Source organism: Cibotium barometz, chromosome 47 (genome assembly GCF_041138505.1).
Source record: "Cibotium barometz isolate CiBa-2024 chromosome 47, ASM4113850v1, whole genome shotgun sequence".
Lineage (NCBI taxonomy): Eukaryota > Viridiplantae > Streptophyta > Polypodiopsida > Cyatheales > Cibotiaceae > Cibotium > Cibotium barometz.
Genome location: NC_141092.1, coordinates 45,942,317 through 45,963,907, shown reverse-complemented (window position 1 = coordinate 45,963,907; position 21,591 = coordinate 45,942,317). Strand labels below are relative to the sequence as shown.

The 21,591-nt window shown below is 40.9% G+C and overlaps 1 protein-coding gene across 1 annotated transcript; it reads right to left on the bottom strand.

Moving 5' to 3' along the window:
- Nucleotides 1–668: 668 nt before the first annotated feature.
- On the bottom strand, nt 669–2,270 carry LOC147611758 (uncharacterized). The gene is made up of 3 exons (XM_086785030.1): nt 2,054–2,270; nt 1,757–1,909; nt 669–1,651 (listed from the first exon to the last, which is right to left on the bottom strand). Exons 1-3 carry the CDS (start codon nt 2,063–2,065, stop codon nt 959–961), a joined length of 858 nt encoding a protein of 285 aa, XP_086641156.1. The 5' UTR covers nt 2,066–2,270; the 3' UTR covers nt 669–958.
- Nucleotides 2,271–21,591: the final 19,321 nt, after the last annotated feature.

The window sequence follows — 21,591 nt, the reverse complement described above, 5'->3', positions numbered from 1 at the left end:
TGGTTTTTAAATCTCATATGCCTACTGATTCTCTTTTTTTTTTGTAGATGGAAGGAGGGAAAGGGGTAAGATAAATCTAGTTCATCCCCTCGTCTCCTCTCGAAGAGAGCAGGGTGTAGCCACAATAACTGTGGTGATGGGGTTCAAGTCTCCAACTCTCTATTTGTATGGATGGAAATTGCTTTTATAGGGTATTGATAAAGTTTGGGAGTAACTTGTAAGTTACGGGGTGCAACATGTAAGTATGTGGGTAAGTAATCATTGATTACCAATTCATTCTTGCACTTGTATTTACAATCATTTATCATGTAAGGACTCTTAGCATATGTGTTGAGCACCAGATTGGGACTAGGCATGCACTGACTCAAGCTCTTTACTTGTTGCATGTATACGCAAGTTAACATGCAAGTGGAGATGCACGTTGTGTAAAGGGCGGTGTGTAAATGCATGGGCAGTCAGTTTTTTAATAAATGCAAGCATGGGCAGTTAGTGTGTAATGGGGTACGCCCATTCAAGAGTGCACAAGGCACTTTTTGGCTGCCCACATATTGGGCAGTATTGTGACACCCTTGGGCGCGATCTGTATCCAGCCTATGTTTTTTGCAATTATCATGCTTTTGTATGAAATCAAACAATTCTATGCATGTGCATAGATACTCGAGTTTCCCTATAAATAGAGATACCATTTTCATAATTCACATCCCACGACTCCCAAGCTCCTCCCCTCATTTTGAGTCAGAAGAAGTTAAAACTCAAAATGAGGCACACAATTACCACGAGATATGACGGGCCAAAAAGAAAGAATGTCCTGTCGGTTGTCACACCTCTGCTGCTTTTGATACAATCATGGAGGCACCCATGTGGGATTTGCTTTGGAGATGGGGATGTATCATGTGCTGCGCAGCAACGCAAACATTTCAACGACCTTCTCGTTCCGTGGCAATTGGCAACAATACACTTACACGCAGACTGTACAGCTGTTGATGCCATGGACATGGCTACCCTCACCGTATTGTCTTTTCAGTCTCTTCTTCACTCCCATCATACAGTTACCATGGCAATCCTTGGGAGTGTTGGCAAGTTCTTCACTGTGAGCTGCTATAGCCACGGAGACGCCATCAGAGAGGGTCCCTAGTTCTTCAAACAAAGGGTTATCATGTGCAGGTTGGAGGCCTGCATTGGCATCTTCATACATGATGTTAATATAAACTCTGTCATCGGCCTCTGGGCGGTGCCTATGTGCCTCCAGGAAGTGGCTGAGCGAGGGCACAGCCGCCGCATTCTCGACCCGTTGTAAGGATGGGTCGTCTCGATTTTCGTCGCTTTTTTTGATGCAGGTAGCGCACCTGATGAAGCGGCAGAGCGATGGCACAGCCGCCGCATTCTCGACACGTTGTGAGGATGGGTCGTCTCGATTTTCTTCGCTTTTTTTGATGCAGGTAGCACACCTGATGAAAAAGCCCCAAAGCCTAGCAGAGTCGATTGCAATGCGCTTGAACTGCCTTCTTCGCACGACGCGGCAGAGATCCGGCCGCACAAATGTGTGAGAGCAGCTGCTTGCAAGCGAGTGCGATCTCATGAGAGCTGGATCTCTTGCTCTCATGCCGATCAATGACCCAAGGGTGCTGCTCCTAGCGGAGAACATAGAAGACTGCAACGCGCGCGCGCCACAAAGCTTAATTAACCCCAAAAAATTGCCATATTAAGCATTCTGATTCGATCTTGACAGCCATCTTAGATTCTTAATTCCATGTACCTCTGTATCGGATGCTAGGGATGAACGCGTTGGAGTGGCAACCAGACGAAAGGCGTTGGACTGCGCGCCGCTGAACGCGTTTGCAAGCCTCATCTGGAATGTCACGGGCGGTAAACCCAGCGGCCACCCAGCTACGCCTTCGGCCCCCCCTCCCTACACCACAAGCACCCACCAATTTAGTTTGGCTGCCTGTTGCTGCACTATAATCATATTCCTATCTTCCATTCAAACAAAACCACACACAATCTCTCTCTCTCTCTCTCTCTCTCTATATATATATACATGTGCAGACTACACCTCTGACTCCATCGAAGATCGATACTCTGCTTCAGGTCCACAATATACGTGCAGACTACACCTCTGAAGCCATCGAAGATCGATACCCTGCTTCCGGTGTTAGAACTTAGCAGCCATTGCGTCCAAGCTCTAAAGCACTCGCTTCCAATACCACCTGCTCCTCCATTTTTCTAGATCTTCGGTGACAGACCGAGCGAGAATTTAAGAAATGGGTTGCTGCGCGCGTCGGCCGCCCAAAATAGAGGCCATACTCGAAAATCCAAGAGATGGATCATGGGTTACTGTTACGGCCCACGGGTGGCTACTAACTGTGCCAAGGACCGCAAGGTACTTAATGCTTAGGTGGTCATGTGAACCCAGGGATGATTTTTTTGGACGTTTTTGGTATTTTTTAACGTTTTTTTGCAAGGCATAATATTTTTCATCCCGTCATTGATGAAGGGAATAATTTTCGCATGAACCTTTCATTTTGACGTGCAACCTTTTAAACAACCAGTCATTTATTAATTTTCACTAAGAATCTATATATATATATATATATAGTCCATTTAAATTTATGGTCCTACAGCTACTCATACTCTGGAATCCTGGATAAACTACTATCAAATTAGTGCTGCACGGTGCAAGTTGCCAAACGTCCGTTTCTGCGTTAATTTCCCATCACCGGCCGTTTCTTTGTTAATTTCCGGCCTCTAGTGGCCGGACTCCACTTTGAAGGCTTTAGGCTTTCAAGTTTCTCCTAGTAAAGTTCCACCTTAAACCTTTATCGACACACTTCATAGAGTCACGACTGCCTCGCTTCATCTGCCAGAGAAAACGTGTGTTAAGAGATGCAAGCTCAACGCCTGTGCTCTACACCAAGCGGAGGGTAACTAGGTCAAAAGTTAACCTTAATTAATCGCTCATTGTGCAACCCTATTGTGTAATAGATTCCATTGGTCAATGGTAGGTACTATGCATTGGGTGGCTAATTTTCATTGTTATGGGTGGCATGGCGGTAGTGTTGCAGGCTGCAGCCTTAAGAAGCGAAAGGATGTGCTCCAAGATGAGAGGGATCATCCCCTTTGACGTCGCTGCTGCTGCTGGGGCTGCCGTTCATGTTGGGTGACGCTTCTAATCCGTTGCTATTCTCCAGGTTTTGTTACTGAGGAACTATGATAATGTCTTGCCCAGAGTTATTTGTCACAGTGCAACGCGCATGACAGCCCTTCATAATTCAGCGTAAGCTTGGCTTGTTGTCTCTATGCTATATGGTTTGTATTTTCATGTGTTGTAGTCATTTGATGTTTTAGATCCAATAGGCTGGCCTGTTTTAGATCCAATAGGCTGGCCGCTTGCTATTAACCATGAAAAATTTTCATGGCTTGGCGAGCTATTAGGAAAAGAGGGAACTCATTTTGGGGCCCTGTAAGAAATTCATGATTTTTTTATTTTTCTTTACCCAAAATCAACAAAAATATTAAAGCAAGTACATGCAACTACAGAGATTCGCCGAAAAACGTGATTTGGTGTCAGTCTGGCAGCAGGTGATTCGGACATCGCCGGCGCGTCCGGAGTAGTCCAAAACCCCCAAAACAACACCGGAAGCGCTGAAAACGGGCATCCGGAGGCCCGAAAAAGGCCGAAAAGGGCCGTCCAGGCAGATTCGCCGGGAAAAAAGCGATTTGGTGTCAATCTGGCAGTGCTGAAAACGGGCATCCGGAGGCCCGGAAAAGGCCAGAAAGGGCCGTCCAGGAAGATTCGCCAGGAAAAGCGATTTGGTGTCAGTCTGCTGCGCATTGAAAACGGACATCCGGAGGCCCAAAAAAGGTCGAAAAGGGCCGTCCAAGAAGATTCGCCGGGAAAAGCGATTTGGTGTCAGTCTAGCAGTCGCTTTTCCCGGTGAATCTTCTTGGACGGCCCTTTTCGACCTTTTCCGGGCCTCCGGATGCCCGTTTTCAGCGCTTTCGGTGTTGTTTTGGGGGTTTTAAACCGCTCCGGACGCGCAAGCGATGTCTGAATCACCAAATTTTGCATTGCAAATCCTGCACCAAAGATGACAATATTAATTATAATAAATAAAAAATATATCTTCATTCAATGCAAACTCGCCGTTCTCTATCTGAATATGACTTTTATTCTTTTTTCCTCCTATTTATTATTTCCTCCAACGTTACGTTGGCCCTCCATTGATTGGTCGAGGGCTATTTTTTCTAAACCCTAAAAGGCCCCAAAATGAGTTCCGATTTTTCCTAATGTATGACACTACTACAATGCTCTATCCTCCTTCAATGAGCATGAAGTTGTGAACTTGTGGAACGTGGATGGTGGACTCGTGGGTTGGAATCTCTTTGAGAGTCTCCCCTGCAAGTTTGGCTACCACTCAATTATACGATTGATTACATGCGGGAGGTGAGCTTTAATTCAATTATATCATGTGTCTAATGCACTTGGTTAATGTTAAGATCGCCATTTCCAGCAGCCTTAATAAGAAACACTATCATGAGTGCGTATAAGGTAGCCAATTTGTATTCAGCCATATGTCCTTGGATTTAATTTAGAGATGGTTTTCCTCAAGTATCTATTGAGTGCATGACTTCGAATACTATCTTACTAAATGTTGTCAGGTATTTGTAAGGTATCTATTTTGATTTTGTGCGTATGGCTTTTAATTGCAATTATAATATCTACTACATCATTGACCACTTTGACAAGCGGACTTGGACATACAATCACAGTGGGCCGCGGCCAACTTGCTGCTTGAGTCACAATCTTGAGCACTGTGCAATCTTAATGAGTAAGACTCGATCCTTTTTTAAACCTCATTTTTTAATCCCACAAAGTGTAACATCTTTTAATTTTTATGAGCTAATATATTAAGTTTCGTTCGTGCATCATTGCATGTATTACAATTGAATTAAAATGCTCTTTCCCTTATTTAATTCTTTGATTACATATTATGTATAATGGTGTTAATTAGCAACCAAAGCGTGAATATTTATTATTGTCTTACAAGCTTGATAAAAACAGGTGGTGGTTTTAAACAGACATGGGTCCCAAAAAGAGAAAACAAAATACAATTAGTGCATTGTTTATATGGAATGTGCCTTCTAAAAATATTACCAAGCCCAATGTCACAAATAATGAAAGAATCATTGATTTGAATGAAGAACTACATGAAGACATTAAGTTGTATGGTGTTGACTTAAGCACGCTAGAGTCTTATGGTCACAAGTAGTTCTCAAAACCCTCAAAAAGAGGGTGGAAAGAGAAAATTTCGAGAGGAATGGAGGAGAAAATTCCCATGGCTGCGATACATTTTGCCAAATGATAAATATGTGATGAAATGTGATTATTCTGAGAAGTATAAAAAATGCTTGGCCCTTAGGGAGTTGGAAATGGGTGTGTTACCCTTCAACATGATGCCCTAAAATCCCATGTTGCCTCTAGTGGCCACAAGTATGCAATGGCTAAATGGACATGTGAGGTGGACAAACAAGCAAAGCCTTTACCTATGCATGTTACAAAAATAGATGATGCAAATAAGGCCCGTGTCATCACAACAATGAATCTTATGTACTTTGTTTCCCAAAGGGATTTGTCAATAGCCACTCATGAAGAATTATGCAATTTGGCAATGCTATTGGAGGTTCCACACATGCCAAAGCGTATGGATTGCTCTTCATACACTAGCCGATATGTAGGATATCAGTTTCTCTATGCCACAGCCATGCATTTGCTAGAGGTTCGAATAATCAATGTGTTAAAAACTCCATATTACTCAATCATGCTTGATGAGAGCGGATTAGAGTTACATATGATTGTATATGCTACATATTTGAAATCCAAAGGTATAGGTCCTAAACATTCTGAGTACCTTGGTCTTTTAAAAATTGACAACAAAAAAGGTATGACAATCTATAATGCATTGAAAGGGTCTTTACTTGCCAGAGGGTTATGTGAGAAAAAGATGGTTGGTGTGGCTACTGATGGTGCTACGCAATGACAGAAAATGAGATAGGATTTGTGACTTTACTTAAAAATGACGTGCCTAACTTTATTATAGTGTATTGCATAGCCCATTGTGAGGCCCTTGCAGTTGTAGATGCTTCAAAAGGATTCCCAGAGCTATTATTTGTGGAAAAGCTTGCAAACAAGGTGTACTCTTGGGTTAATAATTCATCTAAAAGAAACAGTGAGTTAATGGATCTCTTAGAGATAATGAAGCTTGATGCCCATCGTGTCTTGCAAATCCATAGTATCAAGTGGTTATCACGAGGTCAAGTTATCAAAAGGCTTGTGAGCTTGATGCCTGCTATTCTCTCTGCATGGAAAAAGGAAAAAGTCATAGAGTGGTATGGTAAAGCAATAATATTTAGTGTCCAATTTTGTTTGCATATGCTTGCTGCTGTGCTGATGTCTTGACAAAGTTAAACTTTCTTAGCTTGAAGATGCAAGAAGATAACATGGATTTGACCTCCATTGGATTATAGGCATTAAGGATGTTTAGTTTTGAAGGTTTTCATCCTCTCTTATAGATGTTGGGTTTTGAAGGTTTTCATCCTTACAGATGTTGGCTGTAAGGTTTTAAACAAGGCTGCATAAAATTCTAGGAATGTCAATTTCGAGATCGATCTTTCTTTTGCCATTGCTTCACTTGGTTTAGATGAGGAACATATCGTAGCATGATCATCTTCTAGCATGTTGTCATCTAAACGTATTGCTTCTTCTAGCATGTTGTCATCTAAACGTATTGCTTCTTTACAACATTGATCGAATGTTTCCGGATTGGATACAATGATCAAGTTGTGTAAGTTGTTATTCTTTAAGTCCATCATGAAACATCTCCTAAATTGAACATCATTTAATTTTTTCCATGACTCACAACGTGAGTCTAAGAGTTTTATCCGAAGGATAAAATCTCTAATGGACTCATTTGGTTGACGCTCAATTGAATAGAGTTCTGTTGTTGCACTCCACCGATCACCTTTTCTGGAAAAGCCGTGTATAAAGGCTGATTTCAAGGTTTTGAAGTTGGTCTTGATCGCGCTGGCATTAATGTGATGAACCATCGACTAGCTTTTTTCTCTAAGCATAAGTTCAACGCATGTACCTTAGTGGGGCAGTTGGGATTTCGAAAGGCTTCACATCTCTGTTCAAACATTTGAATGAATTGAACAGGATATGTTGTTCCGTCATATTTGTCCAAAATCTTAGAAATTTGTACGGCTATATTTCTGTATGAATCATTGAGTCCGTATTATGTGAGTGCTCTTGTTGGAAGAGACTCACTGACCTTGGGCCGTATTATGTGAGTGCTCTTGTTGGAAGAGACTCACTGAGTCCTTGGGCCACCCCCCTTCCTAGACTAGTCAGTAGTCTAAGGTGTGGGCATCTAGGAAAGGGTTGGTACTTATAGGACTTGTCAGAATGTTAGGCAAGGGGCCAAAGCCTGGTGGGATCGAAGTCATAGGGGGTGTAAAACCTGATGACACGCTTGTTATAGGCATGGCCAATGGCATTAGGAGGTGAATTTGTGGCATGGGTCTCAATGGCTCGAAGATGTCAGCATTGGGTTTAGTCCTTGTGTGACCCCTAGTTATCCCTCCATCGTGGCCATGTCAGTGCCTACATGCTCCTAAATGAGCAATTACAATTTTTTTTTGGGTAATTTAGTGTTAGTATGTTAATCTGAGTGTATAGTATGTTTTGATGAGTTACTAGGGCATGAAAATGATGTGAAAGTCTAAGACGTGAGAGTCTAAAGCAGACGTGAAAGTCTCAGACATGAATTAGCAGACGTGAGAGTCTAAGACGTAAATTAGTAGACGTGAGAGTCTAAGATGTGAAAGTCTAAGATGTGAAAGTCTAAGACATGAATTAGCAGATGTGAGAGTCTAAGACGTGAATTGTCAAACGTCGGATTTTTTTTATTTTTTATTTTTTGGAGTCTAGTGGAAAATATAAATTTTCCTTTTTGGAGGGAATATTTTTTGAATTTAGAATGAAAGGGATATGCGCATTTTCCCAAAAAAGATAAGTGGAATAAAAAAAAGTCAACCTTTTCATGACACACCTTACACCCTTCATAAATGACTCCCAAAATGGACAAAATTGACAACTCATGAGAATCTTCTCATTAGCCTTAATGAGTTGTGTAAAAAATTGATTAAGAATTAATCTAAGATTAATCTTTTCACTAATCTTTTCCTCTTTTACACTAATCAAGGACTCTAATCTCTAATTAATTCACACAATTGAGCACACCATTGGATAGAGCAAGGAAAAACTAATCTTTGTGCATCAACAATTGTGTAAATTAATCTAAATCAGGATATGAATTAGACTCTTAATTATAGTCTCCTCTTTAAGGCAAAATTAAGCAAAGAGAGTCAAATTTCTCCAATTGATCAAAAAATTGATGTGATTAAATGTTTTGATGCATCTAGATGCATCAAAACACTCAAAAACCCCAATTGATGTGATTAGATGTTTTGATGCATCTAGATGCCCTCAAAACACTCAAAAATCCCAATTTCGACTACTCATATGATCAATTTAGACCCCAATAAACACATTTTCTAATTTTTAGTCTCCTTTTGATCAAGATTAATCACCCTTAATGACAAAAACCAGTCCATTAAGAAAAATTAGTCAAATTCAAGGGTTTTTTTTATGGTTTGAAGATTTTTTTTAATGAAAGATTAAGCTACTCCTAATGCTTGCTGAAACTCTAATCCAAATAATTTCAACAAAAAACTCACAATTAAACTAGAATTAATGATCTTAGATCTATGTTTAAACTAAAGAGAGCTAACATTCACTAAGAAATGCATTCTCTTTCATTGTTTGATGCAATGGATGCAAACGCCTAGTACAAACTATTTGCAAGCCCTAAGAACATGAAAAAGCATAAAAACAACAACAAAAATAGCAAATTAATCTAAAAATTAAGCCAAAAAAGCATTCATTTCAAAAACAAAAGAGAGCTATTCTACACTAAATCTTACATAAATCACCATCAAATCCACATCTTTTTTGTAAGATTCTTCCCTCCAGCTTTTGAGGTGTGCAGGTGTAAGAACCTCCCCTTCTGATCTTACAACTATTCCCCTCTCTGAAATAAAAGAAAGATCCTGTTTTACCCTGTTTTGGCCTAGACAGAGAAAATGTCTAGAGGGAGGTAATTCAAAATTGAGATATTTTTTGATATAAAAATCCGCCTAGTGTCTAAAATGGTTTCCCTTGAAATAGATATTCAAAAAGAAATTTCCAATGTGCAATTGGAATAAATTGAAATCAGGTAAAAAGCACCTTAGCCTAAGGGTCCAGATTTTTTGAAATTTTTGAATTAAGGTTCCTATGGACCAATTAAATTAATCCAAATGTAGGGAGGAGATAAATGGAAGAATAATCCCCCACCAAAAATGAGTAAATACTCACATAAGATGAAGAGTTGACTAAGGACAAGGGTATTAGTTAAAAAAGAAGAGATATTTAGAGGAAATGATGCATTTTTGACACCTCAGTGTGGGGAATTCCCCTCATGAAGGAGGCGCCTATTTCACATGTAGTTTTAAACTCACAAATAATGAGATATTTTCATCTCTCCTCTCTCCTGTTTCAACTAGATCCAAAAAGTAAGCTAAACTGACCTAAAAATGGTCAAAAATTGACCAAACTGATTTGGAAAATTCTAGAATCAGTTTGCTTGGTTAGAGGCTCACTTTTTCCTATAAATAGAAGCCTCCCCCTTTGTAAAGGTTAATAGTGTTTTATGTACTGTTACTCTACTCCTCCCCAGAGCTAAAAACTCACTCTCCCAGATCTTCACAGCTTTGCATTCATGGCTTCCACAGCCTTCTTTACACCAGGTATTCTCATAGTAGCTGATATCCCAAGATCCTCATCAAGGCTCATCTCTGAGCCACTAGACTCTCCATCAACATGAGAAAGCCTTACAGAAATGTGAGGCATACTAAGGGGTTCAATCACTTTCTCTCTGCCTTTATGTGATGTACTAATCACATTTGCAGGATTGGTATTAAGACGCAGCGTGCCACTCCATGGTCTATCAGCTGAACCACTAGATGAGGACTCTCCTGGTCCACTCAAAGACTGTGATTGCTGACTTGCATTCTGTGCAACCACATTTCCACTCACATCAGCCCCAACAACAGCTTCTTTTTCATTAGCATACTAGTTGCTCATCTCATAAAAAACAACATCCCTGCTTACCCCCCTCAACTCACGTGTAGCAGGGTTATAACACCTGTATCCCTTTTGCTCAAGGGAATACCCAATAGACACATTTTTCAGCTTTTGGATCCAGCTTAGTTCTCAGCTCATCTGGCACATGCACATATGCAATACATCCAAAGACTTTCAGATGAGACAAATCAGCCAGTCATCCCACTGGCCGCATATCACCCATAATCTCACCAACCATGCGAGTGGTGTAAGTGTGGGACCTATCCCCCAGGCGGGTCATCTCAGTGTCCACCGCCTCACTAGATGAGCTTGATATCTCAACACCCCCCCTCGAGCTCAACTCCATCTCATGTACACCAAGCAAAGCCCTGAATCTGTGGAGCTTCTCTTTGTACCCAATGCTTTGGTGAAGATATCAGCGACCTGATCCTGTGTGTGCTAACATAAACAAGGTCAACGTCTCCTGCCAAAACCTTCTCTTTGACAAAATGGTATTGGACCTCTATATGCTTCGTGCGAGCATGAAAAACTGGGTTCCTGGCCAGCTGTATACTGTTAATGTTGTCACAAAAAATGACAACTTGTCTATCCACTGATAGACCCAAATCTGCACAGTAGCTTTCTCAACCAAGAGACCTCACATGCTGGCATAGCTGCACCTCTGTACTCGGCCTCTGTACTAGATAGAGGAACCGTAGGCTGCTTCTTGCTGCTCCAAGTTACAGTAGCACTCCCCAAAGAAAACATGAAGCCACTAGTAGATCTTCTATTTGAGATACTACCAGCCCAATCAGCATTTGTGTACCCATGTACACATATCTCTGTCGTCCCAGTTTTATAAAATAGTCCACAATGCAAAGTAGACCTCACATACCTCAGTATGCATCTCAATGCATCCAAATGCGGCTTCCGAGGAACCTGCATAAATTGACTCACCAACCCAATAGCATAGCTTAAATCTGGCCTGGTGATCGTCATGTAGATCAAGCTTCCTACTAAAATCTCTCTTGAATGTGCACTCAACTTGCCATTCTGATCCAATGGCACTGAGATAGGCTTATAGCCTGTCATACCATACTTGGACAACATGTCCAAGCCATACTGTCTCTGTAGTAATCCAATACCATGTGGCGACCTAATCACCTCAATGCCCAAGAAATATCTGAGCTCCCCCAGTACCTTTATCTCAAACTTCTATCTAAGCAAGATCTTTACATCAAAGATCTTTGCATCATGGTTCCCCATAATGATCAGGTCATTTACATAGATGACAACAAGCACAACCCCTCTATCACTGTGTCTCACATACAGCGAGAAATCTGCATTGGCTACATGAAAGCCAATAGTGACAAGATATTCATAAATCTGCATTGGCTACATGAAAGCCAATAGTGACAAGATATTCATAAATCTTGTCAGACCATGCTCTTGGTGCTTATTTTAAGCCCTACATATAGTGACAAGATATTCAGAAATCTTGTCAGACCATGCTCTTGGTGCTTATTTTAAGCCATACAAGGCTTTCTTCAACCTGCAAACATGCTCGGGGTGACTCACATCCTCATAACCAGGTGGCTGCAACATATACACCTCTTCTTGCAAATCCCCATGCAAGAATACATTCTTTACATCCATTTGATGTAAAGACCATTGCTTTGATGCAGCCCACTGCTATCACAACTCTCACTGTTGCCATCTTGGCAACAACTGGGCTCAAAGTTTCCTCATAATCAATGCCATATGTTTGCGCATATCCTTTGATGAGGAGCTTGGGATACCAACTATGAGAACACCTGGTGTAAAGAAGGCTATGGAAGCCATGAATGCAAAGCTGCGAAGATCTAGGAGAGTAAAGAATTCTGTGCAGAGGTTTACCTATGATGGTTATGTGGCACATCACTATGCATATATGGCAAAAGTTGTGCAGGTTGTAGAGCCCACATTGATGAGGCTATTGGAAATGTGTGTTGGGAGAAAGCTATGGATGAGGAGATGGATGCACTATATGGAAATGAGACTTCGAATTTAGTGCAATTGCCTGAAGGCAAGAAAGCCATGGATGCAAGTGGGTACACAAAGTAAAACATAACAGTAATGGAAGCATAAACAGGTACAAGGCTAGATTGGTAGTCTAGTTATAATATGAGGTTTACAAAGGGAAGAGAATATCATTTGAAGTCTCCAATCATTACCTTTATGAAATAGTTTTACCGAAGTATAGTAGAGTACCGAAGTATAGTAGAGTACCCGGAGGAGACATCTAGATGTTTTAGATACACTTTCTCTATGTTAATCTATACTTAAAATAATGCACAAAAGTAATTTATATTGAGTTTTGTATGTTTAAGGTATAATATATATGAGAAACTCATCAAAACCTCATTTTAAGAGAATATATGTGTCGGAATTAGGGTTGCAAGAAAGTCCAGCCTAACCCCATCCAGTCCCATGGGTTAGCCAACCGCCCAACCACTGTAGTGATGGGATCCAATTAAGAATTTGGTTAGGTTTTGTCTCGAAAAGAGTTCTCAGGCCCCTAGCCGGATGTTCATGCAAACTTAAAGCTAGTCATACCACTTACACACCCAATATGAAATTGCTTTCTTCACAGATTCAGCTATCTTTAAAACAATCATTTAATGAAGCCATAGTATCACTGATCACAATCCGCCAAAATATCTAGTTGAATCTTAATTTCCAATCATTCTTTCATCGGAGTATCTATGGCATCATTGGCAACCAGAACGCTCACCACCTGTCCACTCAGGGGCCTTTTTGATAGTTCCTAGCTCATAGTACCCGACAATATATTCACTTATAATAAAAAAATTCAAGATGGAATCTCCATTGAAGATCAGCAAGATCAACCAACACATCCATATAAAAGAGCCATGGACTCATCCGTTAAGGACCAGCAAGGTCAATCAACCAGATCCATGCCCGGTTTCAGAAAACAACTCTTTTCAGAAAACAACTCTTACTCCTTATTCCAATATCTTCCACAACGCACGTGTGGGTATCTTCGGTGACCCAGAGCCCGAGCACCGTATGGTCAGCACCCTCTAGGATCCTTCGGAGGTCACCTACCACCCTCTAGTGCTTCACTCATAGGCCGCTTCCTTGGTCCCTCATCCATCGTACCGGAAGCTTACCATTTAAATCAAACCGAGGCTGAAGACCTCGGCTGACCTTACTACACGAGACGTCCTCCGCTGTTGCAACTTTATCAGTTAGGCCTCCACGACCTTATTCACAAGACGGTCAAAATGCTTCCCCGGCATCCTTGACATAAAACAGTCATTTACAAACAGGTCACAATTACAGTTTCTATAATGTGAACTCTCATCTTTCCACATTTATCCCTCATCAGTCCACATTACTTATCATTCATTCGCATCCCATATCATTCGTTCACGTCCTGATTTTCACATGTCATCACATCTCATCCATTCACTCTTATCGACGTCACGTCCTTTCACATACACATTCGCATTCATTATTCCACATACACATCCACATTCGTACATCCACATCCATATCCACATCCATACATCCACATCCACATCCGCATTCAGACATCTACATCTACATCTACATTCATACATCCACATCCACATCCATACATCCATTTCCACATCCACATCTACATCCATACATCCATATTCACATCCACATTCCATATCTACATCCATACATGCATATCCACATCCACATTCATACATCCACATCCACATCCACATCCACATCCACATCCACATCCACATCCATACATTTATTCCCACATCCACATCCATACATCTATTCCCACATCCACATTCATACATCCACATCCACATCCACATCTACATTCATACATCCATATCCATATCCACATTCATACATCCACATCCACATCCACATCTACATCCATACATCCCTATCCATATCCACATTCACATTCATACATCCACAAAAATTATCATTATTTTAGCATAATACTGGCATAGTATATTTTTGATATATTTTTACAAAGGCTAAGGATCTATTTATAGTAGGTGAGGGAGGCCTCTAACCAAGTCCAACTAATTTCTAGAATTTTCCAGGTTCAGTTTGGTTGAATTTGGATAAGATTTGGACCTAGTTTGGTTCCCTTTTGATTTGGTTTGATCCAAGAGAGAGGAGAGATAAAAATATCACAATATTTTTGAGTTTAAAATCCACCACACATGTGAAATAGGAGCCTCCTTGAAGGGACCCCTTTTCCTTACACGTGTCAAAAATGAATCATTATACCCAAAATATCTCATTTTTTTAGTAATACTCATAGTTTTTTTACTAATAAACTTTGTACATAGTCAACTCTTCATCTTATGTGGACATTTACTCATTTTTGGGTATCTTTCTTTTACAAATTAGATTTATCTCCTCCCCACACATGGATTGATCCTATTGGCCCATAGGAACCTTAATTGGACCATAATCCAAATTTTTTTGAAAATCTAGACCCTTAGGCTAAGGTCCTTTATACCTATTTCCAATTAATTCCAGTTGCACATTGAAAAGTTCTTTTTGAATTTTTGTTTCAGGGGAAACCATTTAACACTAGGAGGAATTTTATATCAAAAAATATCTCAATTTTGGACTACCTTTCTCTAGACATTTTCTCTCTCTAGGTCAAAACAGGGTAAAACAGAATCTTTATTTTATTTCAGAGAGGGGAATAATTATAAGATCAGAAAGGGAGATTCTTACTCCTGTATACCTCAAAAGCTTGGGGGGAGGAATCTTACAATCCCATACATCTAAATGCACAACATCTAGTGCATTTCTACTCACATATCTGTTACGTGGAAATACATGCTTTGTTTGCTTTCCAAATTAGCATGCTTCACATATTTTCTGCATACCTTCAACTTTAAACTTTGGCAGCCCTATCACAATTCCTTTAGTCTCTATAGATTTCATTCTCTGCACATTCACATGTCCAATTCTTTTATGCCAAACATCTTTAAACTTTGGCAGCCCTATCACAATTCCTTTAGTCTCTATAGATTTCATTCTCTGCACATTCACATGTCCAATTCTTTTATGCCAAACATCACATTCACAACTTTAAACTTTGGCAGCCCTATCACAATTCCTTTAGTCTCTATAGATTTCATTCTCTGCACATTCACATGTCCAATTCTTTTATGCCAAACATCACAGCACTCACTTCAGGCATGTTTACATTCAATGTAAACATTCTGCCCACTCTCTTGCCTTTTGCAACCAACTTGCACTTATCTTTAAAGTCTTCAACATAACAACCATCAGGGTTAAAACCTACAAACCCTGCTCAATCATCTGGCCAACTGAAACCAGATTCTTTGTTATGTTCGAAACATGAAGTACATCTGGAAGGTACTTCACTTTGCCATCCTGCATAGACAATGGCACATCTCCAACATGGCAATTGGATGAGTAGTGTCATCCCCTGTTTCCACAAAACCTAGTTTTTCAAGATTTTTCATCTCCTAGAACCACTCCCCATGACTTGTCATGTGGTTCGAAGCATCTAAATCAACGTACCATACATCATCTTTATGTGCTGCTTCAACATTTTCAGACATGGCATTAACGACATGCTGCATAAGAAACAACCTTTTATTATCCTCATTGTTTCTACTCAAGGATACATAGTTGTTTTGCTGTAATTTTCCATTTTGCATGTCAGCCTGCTTCTTATAACAATCTGCCTGCACATGTCTAGGCTTACCACAATAAAAGCATCCACGTGTATCATTATACTGCCTTTGCCAATCTCCACGACCTCTTTGACTCCCCCTGCCTAAGAAACAACCTTTCATTAACGACATGCTGCATAAGAAACAACCTTTCATTATCCTCATTGTTTCTACTCAAGGATGCATAGTTGTTTTGCTGTAATTTTCCATTTTGCATGTCAGCCTGCTTCTTATAACAATCTGCATGCACATGTCTAGGCTTACCACAATAAAAGCATCCACGTGTATCATTATACTGCCTTTGCCAATCTCCATGACCTCTTTGACTCCCCCTGCCTTTGAATTGGCCTCTTCCACCTGTGTGTTGTTGTTGTTGTTGTTGTGAATTCTGGGACTGTTATTGTTGCTATTGCTGGCCATAATTTTGATTACCTGTTCGGCCACCTCCTTGGCCATGTCCATGGCCTCCTCTACCTCGTCCTCTTCCTGAACTTGTGTAGAAGGCCTGTTGCCCTGAACTATTTTTGTTTTGTGAAGACTATTGGTCTTCACCCAAGCTCTTCTCTTCTATAATCAACATAGAAGGCCTGTTGCTCTAAACTATTTTTGTTTTGTGACTATTGGTCTTCACCCAAGCTCTTCTCTTCTATAATCAACATAGACACCAAATCTGTAAAATTGGGAATGTTTTCTCGAGTTTGAATAGATGTCTTGAACGCCTTGTATTGTGGCCCGAGACCATGTAGACAGACTTACACCTTATCATCATCATCTACTGAAACACCAATAGATGTAATACCCTTTATCTTCAATGCATAGTCATTCACTAACATACTCTTTTTCTCCACCGCAGTATGAAGTTCATTCTTCAACTGTATCTTTCGTGCCTTGGTATTTGTTTCATAGAGTTTTACCAAGGTGTCCCACGCCTCCTTGGGGGACTTGGCATCCTGTATGTGCCGATCATGGTGTCCTGTATATTGATAGAGAGCCAATACATAACCTTTCTGGCTCCTTGGTTCCAATCCTTGAACTCTTTCACATCTGCAGGTAGTAGCAGTCGGATTGATCTCCGGTATCTCTGGTGCCTCTTTATGCTCACCTTCTATATAGTCCCAGTAACCCTTTCCCATCAGGAAATTTGTCAGCCCTGAACCTCCAAGAATGGAAGTTACTCTTATCAAGCTTCTCAGCAACAATCTGGTTTATGCCATCATTTGACATCTTGCCAGACACACAAATTTACCAGAAACAGCACTCTAGTTTGTCCTGCACAAACTGCTATATTTTCTGCAGAGCGGTACTGTACTACACTCAAATGTCACAACCAGTGACCTCAATGTGCATACATACACCCAATGGCAACTATTGACCTCCTTGCAGCACACAAAATGTCTGCATAACCAATCTGTCTTCCTGCAGTTCTTAAAATAGTGTTCTGCAGCAGAGAATCAATGACTTACCCGCAGTGCTCGAAATCGCTTGCTTTTCAAAAAACGGAGGTCCTAACGCGCCTGAAATGCATTTTCAATCTGAAAATTTAGTTTGATAGAACATTATAGTTGCCCTTTAGCTTTACTCCCGCAAAGAAAGATCCTCAATCAGAGATCATTGCTGGTGCCTCCCGTAGAGCTCCCCCCTCGACAAGGGTGTAGTCGCCACCAACACAAATAGGGAAGAGTAGATGAAGCTCTTACCCTCGTACCACTTCCTGTGCTTCTCTTACTTGTAGCTCAGCCCTTAGCATGAACCAGGCTCTGATACCATGAAAAGATGCAGGGGAGAAGAGAGCTTGAGCTCTTGCAACAACAAGCACACACACACACAAAACCCTAAAAGAGAACACACACAAGGTGAGAGGCTGAAAATCTTCTTCTTCTTCTTCTTCACAACACTTAACACACCATTTACAAAGATAAAAGTACACACATATGAAAAGGTACTCAACCAAATACATACTAGGGTTCTCTATAGTGTGAACCCAACTAAATGAGCTGGCGCTATAACTATGCCAGTCTCTAGAATGGCTGTCACATACCCTGTCATCCCACTGGCCGTATATCACCCATAATCTCACCAATCATACCAGTGGTGTAAGTGTGGGACCTATCCCCCAGGCGGGTCATCAATGTCTACTGCCTCACTAGATGAGCTTGATATCTCAACACTCTCCCCCTCCATCTGACCCCTTAGGCACTTTACATATTTCCCTGTTTGCTTTTCAACCATAACTCTGAAATTCTGAAAATGAGTGAACACTTCACCCTTCTCCTTCATGAAGTATACCCACACTTTCCTTGTGTGGTCATCAATAAATGTCACATAATACCTGCAGCCTCCCATAGACATGGTCTTCGTAGGACCCCATACATCTGAATGCACAACATCTAGTGCATTTCTGCTCACATTTTTGTCACGTGGAAATACATGCTTTGTTTGCTTTCCAAATTGGCATGCTTCACATAATTTTTGCATACCTTCAACTTTAAACTTTGGCAGCCCTATCACAATTCTTTTAGTCTGCATAGACGTCATTCTCTGCACATTCACATGTCCAAATCTTTTATGCCAAATGTCTGTGTCTGTAACAATTCCTGATGAACCATTTGCAAACATCGCTGCACTCACTTCAGGCATGTTTACATTCAATGTAAACATTCTGCCCACTCTGTTGCCTTTTGCAACTTTAATGTCCTCAACATAACAACCATCAGGATTAAACCAAACCTGCAAACCCTGCTTAATCATCTCGCCAACTGAAACAAGATTCTTTGTTATGTTCGGAACATGAAGTACATCTGCTTTGCCATCCTACATAGACAATGGCACATCTCCAACATGGGCAATTGGATGAGCAGTGTCATCCCCTGTTTCCACAAAACTTGGTCTTTCAAGGTTTTTCATCTCCTTGAACCACTCCCCACCATGACTTGTCATGTGGTTCGAAGCACCTGAATCAATGTACCATACATCATCTTTATGTGCTTCTTCAACATTTTCAGGACATAGCATTAACCACATGCTGCATAACAAACAACCTTTCATTATCCTCATTGTTTTTGCTCGAGGATGCATAGTTGTTTTGCTGCAATTTCCCATTTTGCATGTCAGCGTGCTTCTTATAACAATCTGCTTGCACATGTCCAGGCTTACCACAATAAAAGTATCCACGTGTATCATTATACTGCCTTTGCCAATTTCCATTGACTCCCCCTACCTCTGAATTGGCCTCTTCCACCTGCGTGTTGTTGTTGTTGTGAATTTTGGGACTATTGTTGTTGCTCCTGCTGGCCATAATTCTGATTACATGTTCGACCACCTCCTTGGTTGCATCCACGGCCTCCTCTACCTCGTCCTCTTCCTGAACTTGTGTAGAAGGCCTGTTGCTCTGAACTATTTTTGTTTTGTGAAGACTGTTGGTCTTCACCCAAGCTCTTCTCTTCTATAATCAACATAGACACCAAATATGTGAAATTGGGAATGTTTTTCCGAGTCCGAATAGACGTCTGGAACGCCTTGTATTGTGGCCCAAGACCACGTAGACAGACTTCCACCTTATCATCATCAAACACCAATAGATGCAAGGGATTCCACAATACCCTTGATCTTCAATGCATAGTCATTCACAGACATACTCTTTTTCTCCACAGTATGAAGTTTATTCTTCAGCTGTATCTTTCATGCCTTGGTATTCGTTTCATAGAGTTTTACCAAGGTGTCCCATGCCTCCTTGGGGGACTTGGCATCCTGTATGTGCCCAATCATGGTGTCCTGTATATTGATAGAGAGCCAATACATAACTTTTCTGGCTCCTTGGTTCCAATTCTTGAAGTCTTTCACATCTGTAGGAGAGTCAGATTGATCTCCGGTATCTGCGGTCGGTGCCTCTTCATGCGCTCACCTTCTATTTAGTCCTAGTAACCCTTTCCCATTAGGAAATTTGTCAACCTAAACCTCCAAGCATGGAAGTTGTTCTTATCAAGATTCTCAGCAACAATCTGGTTTATGCCATCATTTGACATCTTGCCAGACACACAAATTTACCAGAAACAGCACTCTAGTTTGTCTCGCAGTGCTCGAAATCGCCTACTTTCTGAAAAATGGAGGTCCTAACGTGCCCGAAATGCATTTTCCTCAATCAGAGATCGTTTTGTCGGTGCCTCTCGTAGAGTTCCCGACAAGGGTGTAGCCGCCAACACAAATAGGGAGGAGTAGATGAAGCTCTTACCCTTGTACTGCTTCCTGTGCTTTTCTTGCTTGCAGCTCAGTCCTTAGCATGAACCAGGCTCTGATACCATGAAAAGATGCAGGGAAGAAGAGAGCTTGAGCTCTTGTAAGCACACACACACTCACAAAACCCTAAAAGAGAACACACAAGGTGAGAGGCTGAAAATCTTCTTCTTCTTCACACAACACTCAACACACCATATACAAAGATAAGAGTACACACTATATGAAAAGGTAAACCAAATACATACTAGGGTTCTCTATAGTGTGAACCCAACTAAATGAGAGCTGGCACTATAACTATGCCAATCTCTAGAATGGCTCTCACACAGCCTCTCATCCCACTGGCCACATATCACCCACCATGATCTCACCAACCATGCCAGTTGTGTAAGTGCTTAAGGACATTTTGTAATGGCCATGGGCATCCAATAATGGTCTCCTTTCTAGGCCATTCTTGAATGACCCGAGGGCCATTCTTGCATGACCCCAAGGCCTCAAGGTCATTTTGGAATGGCCATGGATCTCCCAATAATGGCCTCCTTTCTAAGCCATTCTTGAATGACCCGAGGGCCATTCTTGCATGACCCTAAGGCCTCAAGGTCATTTTGGAATGGCCATGGATCTCCCAATAATGGCCTCCTTCTATGCATACAGGTGGGGAAGAATGGCCCTAGGTCCATTCTTGCATGATCCCAAGGGGCCATTTTTTAAATTCAAGAGAGTAAACAATAAGAAGAATTTAATTTATCCCTTAGTTAATCTTTCTAGGATTAAGAAAGGTTGGAATGTAAAGAAGAGAAGGGGGTGGCCTTTTTATTAAAGTCATAGCATTTGAATTTAATTCAAACATTTCAAAACATAAAAATCAAGAAAACCATAGGTTTTTCATTAAACAAAGTAAGAAAATCAAGTTACATAGAGCTTGTAAGCTCTCCTTTGGCTTGAGGGATCAAGGGTTCTACTCTTGTTTGAAGCAAGAGTGGCCACCAATTCACTTTGGAGAGGATAAGGCCAAAAACAATTGAATTTTTAAAAAATTCAATGTAGATGGCTCAGGAAACAGGAGCATAGTAACAGTGCATAAACACCATTAAGCTTTTACAAAGGGGGAGGTTTATATTTATAGGAATTAGTGAGCCTCTAACCAAGCATACTGATTCTAGAATTTTCTAGATCAATTTGGTCAATTTTTAAGAATGGTCATAGGACAACATGAGGATGAATGGCCATTCTTGCATGGCCCTAAGGGGTTACGGTCATTTTGGAATGGCAATGGAGCTCCCAATAATGGCAATGGAGCTCCCAATAATGGCCTCCTTCCATGCACAATAGGTGGAAGAATGGCCCTAGGACCATTCTTGCATGACTCCAAGGGGCTATGGGTGCATTCAAGAATGGCCCTAGGGCCATTCT